The following is a 9,339-nucleotide window of genomic DNA, read 5'->3' on the forward strand; positions in this document are numbered from 1 at the left end:
TTTAAGGTCCCTTCCAACCCAAACCGTTCTGTGATTCTATGATTCTAAGATCTGAAGTAGAATTCTTTGGCCTATGTTGTGGTAGATGTCTGAATAGATTATTTTAATAATTCCCTCCAGTCTGAAATATCCCCTTAAATGTCTTATCTCTAGCCATGGGTTAAACAAAAATCCCACAGAACTCTCTTCCATTTGTCCAAAATGCTTTATCATCCAGTCATTAATTTCAGATCCCTATGCTACAATGCAAATTTGACTTAATGAATACAAAAAAATAGCTAGCTGGTGATTCAAGAACTGCCTGTTTTTTCTTTCAGCATTAGGTTTTCTGAGCTGTAACAGGTTTTGCAATACAGAGCCATCTACTCTTTATATTTCTACTTTTCTGAGGAAGACACATCTCTGTTTTTGTATCTCAGTGTATCTCAGTTCTTAGTGCAAAGCTGAGGAAATCAATTAATTCCAGTGGTTTAAAGTTCAAGCCTAATACAGAGCCTTCAAAAGTCAGCTACCGTTTACCTGAATATAAGGCCATAGCTTTGAGGATGCTGCCCAAATTTTATGGAGTCCTTTTACTAAGAATTACTAAAAGCCCCTTTTTCTTGACAATCTGACAGTTGCAACAGCAAGAAAAAGATGAGACAGCCATAATAAAGAAGGAATAACTTACAGTTGTTGAGAAATTGTTAGAACACCATATAGACTCTTGCCTCAGACTTGCCCCAGCTGTATCAGCTCTATAGGTAGAATCAGGATTTCCAGTTTCAAAATGTGTTGAACTAACGCTGCACTGAGCTCCTAAAGCAAAGCTAAACTTTGGTAATGTACTCAGTACAATCAGTGAACAAAAATAAAAAATTAAAAAGCTTTACAACAGCTGTAGTTTTAAAACTGCCTATGGATGTGGTACAGCATCAAAAAATTCTTATAAACCCACAGATCTTAATCAGACCTGGACTTGATCAGTGCAATCCTATTTGAAAACTGACTCCAGAGAATTAATACTAATAATAGATATGTGGTTTGAAACTCCATACTTCTGACATTAAAAGATACAATGAGCAACGCGTTCAGCAGAGATGCTTGTGCTTCTAGACTTACTCATTCAAATTACCATCTGCATTTGTTTCTTTCTATGCAGAATGATATGGGAGGCCAGCGAATGCTTGTGAATAAATGGAGCACTTTCCTCAAAACCAGGCTAGTTTGTTCTGTGCCCGGGAGAAATGGAATTGATACACATTTTGATGAATTAGGTAAACATCCTATTCTCCTACAAACATAAAACCATCATGCAAAACGTACACTTTTGTGATAATACATTTTACTGTCAAATATTGTATTTGTATTCATTAACAGGGAAGGGTTGTTAGTGTTTTGTTTCCAATGTATATGAAGTTCTACACATAAGGAGATGACTATCATCAATTATGTATTTATTGCATCATTTTTACAGATTGTTTTTAAAACCTGCATAAAATTAAATAACATATCACCAATAACATTACTTTTTAAATTTACAGAGGATGTGTTTTTGCTGCAAACTCGTGATAACAAAAATCCAGTGATATTTGGCCTCTTCAACACCACAAGGTAAAAAAACTAGAATAACAGCAGCAATAGAAGAATATTTGAACAGCCTATTCAAGAAATAGAAGCTGCATGATAAATATCCCTCAGCAAATATATAGTGAATAGTTTAATCCCAGTTCTATTCACAGTAGGCTTCCTTGTTAATGTAAAAACTGCTCCACGACACTCAGGGGCTTGAAGTATCATTCAGTGATCCAGGCTATCTAGATCATAAATTAATTGAATGTTTATCTGCTTAAAAATTTCCTAGTGTCAAAGAATATGCACCCCTGCATGCTTATAAGAGCAGACTACCAGAGCCACCTATCTTTCTTTAAGAGCTCCACTGTAATTCAAGTTTAAGTAGATGGCAGCTTAAATTTCTACAAACTTTTTAGTGAAACCTAGAACACCAGCTGTGATGTTGCTGGTGGCCTCCTTTTCCACTGCAGTCTCGTTCAGGTGTAAGCACACAGCCCCTGTTTCTTGGAGATCTATCTGTTCGTTTAGGTTTAACTGGTAGAGAAGAGCAGCTGTGCTTTTCCCACTATTTCACTCTTCTGATTTATATTTTTGGAATAAAGTGAGGCAGATCTGGTCCTCTAAGGAGGCAGGCAACTATCATTTCCTACTGGCTCCCTATGCCAGTAGACAAAGGTGGGCACCTAATTAAAATTATCTGGGTCACCTTCTGGAGTGTTCAGAGATAATTTATTTGTGGGGAACACTGATGATTCTTTAAAAAATAATTAATTGCTACTTTGTAAGTATGTGAATAAAATTTAAAAATAAGAAAGATCCTTTTATGTGGATTGATCTACATAGAGTCATCTTGATCATCTAACTAATAACACCAACTAAAATTCCCACTCAGTATAAAAAGACTTCTGTTTATTGCAGTCAGCATTAGTTGATTCCCATCTTTCCAAAAGAACAACAGGAAAAATCTTAAAGAAGAAAAATGGTGAACTGTTTAAGTCACTAATCAAAGATATATAAGACCAGAGTTCAGTTTACTGCACTTTATCTGTGTTTATAAACAAGTAATTTAGAGCCTGTGTTCACCATCTTCAAATTTTGGCATAACAACATGGAGCTTCCTCAAAGAAATGTTATAAAAATAAATACATTAAAGACTTTAAAGAACACTGGACACAGCAGTTATAAGAAAAGTGTGTAGGAAATAATAAGTAGTTTTTTCTCCCTGAATACTGTTGATATGTGACTTATTTTTAATTACATACCAGTATTATATGCACAGAATATGACATATTGCTTTAATAATGTTTTTGAATTTTACTTCATAGCAATATATTTAGAGGATATGCTATATGTGTTTACCACATGGCAAGTGTCCGAGCAGCTTTCAATGGACCATATGCTCATAAAGAAGGACCTGAATACCACTGGGCTCTATATGAAGGAAAAGTACCTTATCCTAGACCTGGTTCAGTGAGTACAAGCTATTCTCCATTGCTTTGCTATAGTAGGAATAAAAAGCAGACTGCTGCTAACATCAGAATCTTCCTGACTTTCCAGTCCAGGATAAATGTAATTAAATATATACATCATACTGTGGCATTTCTGGAAAACTGTGGGATGGCAGTAAGTGTAATGAAGTACTAGAAGCATGTATTTCCCAAAAGAAAATCCTGTTTGGACTTGAACTTAGCAACCTTGTTTTAATGTCCTAAGGTCCCAAATCAGGATCCCAGGCAGTACAGGTAGAAAGAGGCAACTGTAAAAGATGGGTCAGATGCTGCATTCAGAAGCAGTAAGTTCACTACCTGGGAAGGAACCTCACTTTCTATTGAGACCAGAATAACTGTTGTCCCACATTTGGCTGCTGACATATTTTTTACATCTGAAACTTGATAATTTTAATCTAATTGCCAAAGCAAAACAATTAAAAATCAAATTTATTTAACTGCATTGAGTGAACCATTTTCTAATGGAACTTTCTGGAGAACACGTTGTCCCTAGTGATTTGACTCGGGAAAATAAAGCTAGGATGAACTAGAAAGAGGAACCTATATTTACATTAAAAATATATATATTTCAGACACATGCAATCTTTTCCAATGTAAATAAGATCCACTATTTCAGGATCAGATGGTTTTGGTTCCTTTTTTTTCATCTCTTTTTCAAAAAGGATCAAATTTCGATATTTCTGTAATTTAGATCAGCGTACAGGTTAGACATTAGACACAGATTTTAACAAAAGTAACTAATCAGAGTAAACATGTTTGTAGATAAGGAGTAAATACTTCATCACCTGAGGTCCTTCTCTCAAGACTGGTTCTTTCTAGAAGCAATGGTCTAGCATCCTCATAATTCATTGGTTTGCTTTCAGACATCCAAGAGTGAGATTTTGTTACCCTCAAGTAAGTTTCCTCAGCTTATTAACATTCTTGTTCTCTACTCTTTACTAACAATATAGAAATATTAAAATAATGTTGCAAAGAACCAAACTCAGCAAAATCACTCATGCTTTTCTCTAATTTTCACTCAAGTTTCTTTGCAAACTTCTTTTTTTTAATGGACATTAAGTGAAAGAAGGAAACGACATATTTTCACAATGCAACTAATCTGGCAAGTATTGTAGCACACTCTGCAACTATACAGGTGCCGTCATGTAGTGAGTTGTTCCTACTTGGTACTCAGATTTTTAATTTGGTAAACAAAAATTCTAGAGGAAATCACAGACTCATTACTTAACACAAAGAAATTTCTACAAGGAATTCCAAATTTCTCAAAGACATCACAAGTAATCTTCACTTCAAACCCTTTTCCTGATTCACTCTCTTTTTAGGTGTTTCTGAAGTTTCAGTCTCCTTCAACCTCAGCCCGGGACTGTCATGTCCCATCTCCCCGTGTGAGTAGGGCGGTGCCATGTTCACTGCCTGTCAGTGCAGGTTGAGGGGGTCCTTTGCATTGCAGGGCCCCGTCAGCATCTCACAGAAGCGGCACAACCAGGGCCTCCCTCACCTTCCCCTTCCTGCTGCACTCAAGTCAGGAGGAGCCCCACAGCAGGCAATGCCAGGATAACCCAGAGAAGCATCACATCCAGGATTTCTTCCTTGCCCCATACCTTTTGGGAATACAACTACTCATCCATGCACAGCAATTGTCATCTCTTGCAAAACTGCTTTTGTTTACACCTGCTGAAGATCCATTCCTTATGTCAGCATGGTGCAAATTTTTGACTCTGAGATGCAAAGACAGTTCTAATAGCAGTTTGGCTAAACCCCCATGGTTTTCACACTTCACCTCTTTATCTGCTCACAGGGTAGGGGCTTGCTCTCTTGAGTTTAACAGTGGAATAAACAGTTGCTGAAGCATGACTTTGAGAGTTGTTTTTCCTTTGCTAACAGAATCAATATTCTTTTTTATACTAAAAGCAATCATTTGCAGAAATAAACAGTGCATACTATTATCACCGAATCACAGGAAATGAGAGGTGAAAAGGCCTATTAGCTTATCTAGTCCATGCCACTACAGCCTTTCTCCCTGTAGTAGGATTTTGAATGCATTCTTTCATTTTAAATTAATGTTTTCCTCTGCTTCTCTTGGGGTTAGAGACATGAGTCAAAATACAGAAGTGGATACTCAAAACCAGAGATTATCTGGGATTTAAACATTATGAATACGATTTGACCATCTTGGCCAAAAAGCTACCACTGTAACAGTGTTGACATCAATACCAAATGGGTTTTCTTGGTTTTTTGATGTAGATCAAAGTAATTGGTGTTGAGTCAGGATAGAAAATCAGAGAAGTAGATTATGAAATTTTGAATAAAATGGTTGAATTCAAAGGAATTACTGGTTTCTTATTTAACATTGTGTATAGCAAATTTACAGGCCTTGCAGTTTTACCAAATAATGACACAGTACCATGCATGGATTGCAGAATGGATGTATAATTTACAAAGATATGTTCCAAGCTCTTTAAGTGGTATTATATTTTTTTCCAGGCAGTAGAACAACTGATATATGTTATCTGGACTAGTATTAAACACAGGCATGAATTCAGTATTAATGACTCCAGTCATTACATTGATATCTCCTAGCCCTGAAGATTCAATGGTGTTTTTCTGGCAAAAAGGAGAAAACACTGTGCCAGCACTTCAGCAAAGTCAGCAATGATTTACAGAAAGGCTGCCCTAAATTCTACTCGCTTTAGATGCTTCTCTCCTTGGGGTCTGAATGGCCACATTTGGGTCAGCCTGGATTTTACCCTCCCCTTCAGACAACGCATAGGAACTGAAACAGATATGAAAGAAGAGCAGAAGTAATTTGCCTGAAGTCATGAAACAAGTTAGTTGAGGAAACAGGTCTCTCCTGAATGTTAATCAATTAATCGTTTGTCTCTCTATGTTGCAGAGCACATCAGAGGCTGAAGTAGCTGGCTCTGCCAGCTAATGGAGGATTAATTGATTCATTTTTAGCTGCTCATTTAGGGCACAGTCTAGAGGTCTTTTCCAATACTTTTCCAGGAGCATGAAGAGGAAGCATGTTTCAGGCTGTAGCCCACAGTATTAGGTTTCACACTCCAAAGAGAAGGTTAGCATATTGGTAAACTGAATCCCACTACCTTTCCCATTACAGGAGTGACAGTGACAAGACGCCAAAAATAACCTACTATTAGGCATCTCTGAGAGTCAGCACTCTTTGATCTCAGCTATTGAATGGGTAAAGATGGAGTCTGTAACGAAGAAGAGTAGAGCTTAAAGCTAAATAAACAGAAGACCACAGTTAAGAGTTGCACAGGTTCTGACAGACTCTGCAATCCGCTGCTCTCTGAAGTTTGCTTGAAGCACTTGCTTCTGCCATAGTCTCTGCTCCTGTTTTACTGATTCTTTTAGTGCATTTAGACTGTGATACTTCTGGGAGTGACATCAGTTACCTCAAAAATGGTGTTGATAGACATCAGACTGCTGCATCCACTGTTTCCTTTCTATTCTACTTGATTTTATTTAATCTAAAATAAAAAGCCTGTGAAGGACTATTTTTATTAAATCTCTCCAGGGCTAGAACTTTGTAAAGGGAACCTGGCAGTGCCTATTCACTTGATATGCTGTGCAGTAAAACCTTTGTAAAGGGAGCCTATTCACTTGATATGCTGTGCAGTGCATGGAAGGCAGAGGCTTAGCCTGTCTTCATGCTCCAGCTCTGTCTCTTTATTGCAAACAGCTGGTGAAATTCCACCACTAGGTTGATTAGACAATTACTTTAAAGTCAACACTGAACAAATACTTTCCTGTAGCTAAGCCCAAAAAGTGGAAACAAACATTGCCCCACTTGACAAGTGCAGGAGTTTGTTATTGTCAATTACAGTTGACCACAAGTTTAAAATTACTGTTTCAGCAAACATAAAGAGTATTTTATTTCATTTTATTGATTGAAAAATCCAATTTAAATAGGGAAAGGCTGCTACTGTGGCTTTGCTTGAAATGCTTCTTAAAACCACACTGTCTTCTGAATATTTGGAGAAAGTAAATGGTTACTGAGATATTTCCAGCTTGATCATAAATGGTTTCAATTAGACATCATGAAGCAAATTGGAAATGTAGAATCTATGTTCAGTTAGGGAACACTATATCCTTCACAAAGCATCCTAAAATTAACTTTTCTGTTTAATGCATTAAATTATCCCTAATTGCACATTTGACTGAAGGAGTAGGCCTCTCTTAATCAACCATTAACATAAAGTCTATTTGCTTTACAAAACAGTAGATTGATCAATGCAAACATTGGTATTTCAAGCTAAACTGTGATATATAATACTGTCATTGTGAGTTACGAATTAGAATCAAATGTAATACTGTTACAATGGCTGAGATCAAAAATTACTGTTGCTGCTGTCATTATTTTTAAGTATGTTTATTTTCTTATGGCAATACATTTTGCAATCAAAAGTGTTAAGACCAGAGAGTGATTTCAAGCACTAGTATTCTGCTGAGTTTACATGGCTGTGTCTCTACTGTGATAGGAGATCCCTTTCTCCTAACTCTGTCAACGGCCATTTTGATTACATCTTCAGTATGAATCTGGGGAAGACATAAGCCCTATTTTTTTTAATGGAGAGCCACCCATGGTCAGTGAGGATCAGGTTCGGGAACACCTGAGCAACCTGAAGGTGCACAAGTCCATGGGACCTGATGGAATACATCTGCGGGTCCTGAAAGAACTGGTGGATTGAGTTGCAAAACCTCTATGCATCATATTTGAAAAGTCATGGCAGTCTGGTGAAGTTCCCACTGACTGGAAAAGGGGAAACATAACCCTCATTTTTAAAAAGGCACATAAAGAGGACCCGGGAAACTACAGGCCAGTCAGTCTCACCTCTGTGCCTGGCAAGGTCATGGAGCAGATCCTCCTGAAAACCATGCAAAGGCACATGGAGAATGAGGAGGTGATTGGTGACAGCCAGCATGGCTTCACCAAAGGCAGATTGTAATGAATATGGTGGCCTTCTACGATGGGGTCACGACCTTGATGGATAGAGGACGGGCAACTGATGTCATCTACCTGGACTTGTGCAAAGCCTTCGATACCGACCCACAAGACACCCATCCCTGGATGTCTTCCAGGCCAGGCTGCATGAGGCTTTGAGCAACCTGGTCTAGTGGAAGGTGTCCCTGCCCATGGCAGGGGGGTTGGAACTAGATGATCTTTAAGGTCCCTTCCAACCCAAACCATTCTATGATTTTTTTTTTTCCAAATCTTAAAGTGTCATTATTTATTCTGCTCTTCATATTCTGAAAGTAAGGAGCTCCCTCTCTCTCAACATGACACTGCCAAGGCTCTGTTTGGCATTCCCTTTCTTGGCTTCTCAAAATTAATAATCCATGCATGCACAAAGCATAGAACTCACTGTCCCAATTCCTACTGTGGTAGTCTGTGCCTGCTTTTATGCCAGGTTTTCTGTAGTCTTGTCATTATACCTGAAAACAAGACCTGTCTCTGACAACTTCTTTCATAAACCTTCAGGATAATCTATGTTTTATGATTTTGCAGTGTGCCAGCAAGGTGAATGGCGGTCTGTACACTACGACTAAAGACTACCCTGATGAAGCTGTCCATTTTGCCAGGAGTCATCCACTGATGTATCAGCCCATCAAGCCTGTTCATAAGAGACCAATACTAGTTAAAACAGATGGAAAGTACAATCTTAAACAAATAGCAGTGGACAGAGTGGAAGCTGAAGATGGGCAATATGATGTCTTGTTCATTGGTACAGGTAAATTAAAGAAAGCAAGGAAGGCAATTGATTTAATAGGACTTGTTTACCTCCAGATAAATGAAATTCTGTATAGTGCTAAAATAAAAAATCAACACAGCATTCCTTTTTAACAATGATTCTTTGCATGACTGTGCCAGTCTTCAGCTTACAGAGGAGGTTAGTCATTCTAGACATGTACTTTACTGTGCTGATAACATTATATAGAAAAGTAATGTTAGGGAAACATTTAAAGACTAGGAAGAGAAACTCAAGTATAGAATTCCATTCTTTTTTTTCCAGACAAGAACCTTAAATTAAATTCCTGAACATCTGGTCTTATTTTTAAAAATTCAGAACACAGTCATATGCCTGAGCATAGTTCTGAGCTGAGACCTAGACACCTGAGAAACAGAGGTAATATGACTTTAAAATCAGTCCAAGTTACTGGCTTTATTCCACAGTCCATTTTCCCATTGTGATTCTGGAGACCACAAGTCTAGCTGACACATTAAAAACAAACTACGACCCTGGTGGATAGAGGA

General features: G+C 37.7%; 1 protein-coding gene across 1 annotated transcript in view; it reads left to right on the forward strand.

Annotated features, from left to right (window-relative positions):
• Window positions 1–8,815, forward strand: part of SEMA3E (sema domain, immunoglobulin domain (Ig), short basic domain, secreted, (semaphorin) 3E) — a gene marked incomplete at its 3' end in the record, with an annotated part of 120,574 nt that extends 111,759 nt beyond the window's left edge. The window contains exons 8-11 of the mRNA XM_010148799.1: window positions 1,142–1,256; window positions 1,524–1,593; window positions 2,880–3,024; window positions 8,593–8,815. Of these exons, the coding sequence (XP_010147101.1) occupies window positions 1,142–1,256; window positions 1,524–1,593; window positions 2,880–3,024; window positions 8,593–8,815 (553 nt within the window). The remainder of the gene's footprint in view (window positions 1–1,141; window positions 1,257–1,523; window positions 1,594–2,879; window positions 3,025–8,592) is intronic.
• Window positions 8,816–9,339: the final 524 nt, after the last annotated feature.

Source organism: Eurypyga helias, unplaced genomic scaffold, assembly GCF_000690775.1.
Source record: "Eurypyga helias isolate BGI_N326 unplaced genomic scaffold, ASM69077v1 scaffold913, whole genome shotgun sequence".
NCBI lineage: Eukaryota > Metazoa > Chordata > Aves > Eurypygiformes > Eurypygidae > Eurypyga > Eurypyga helias.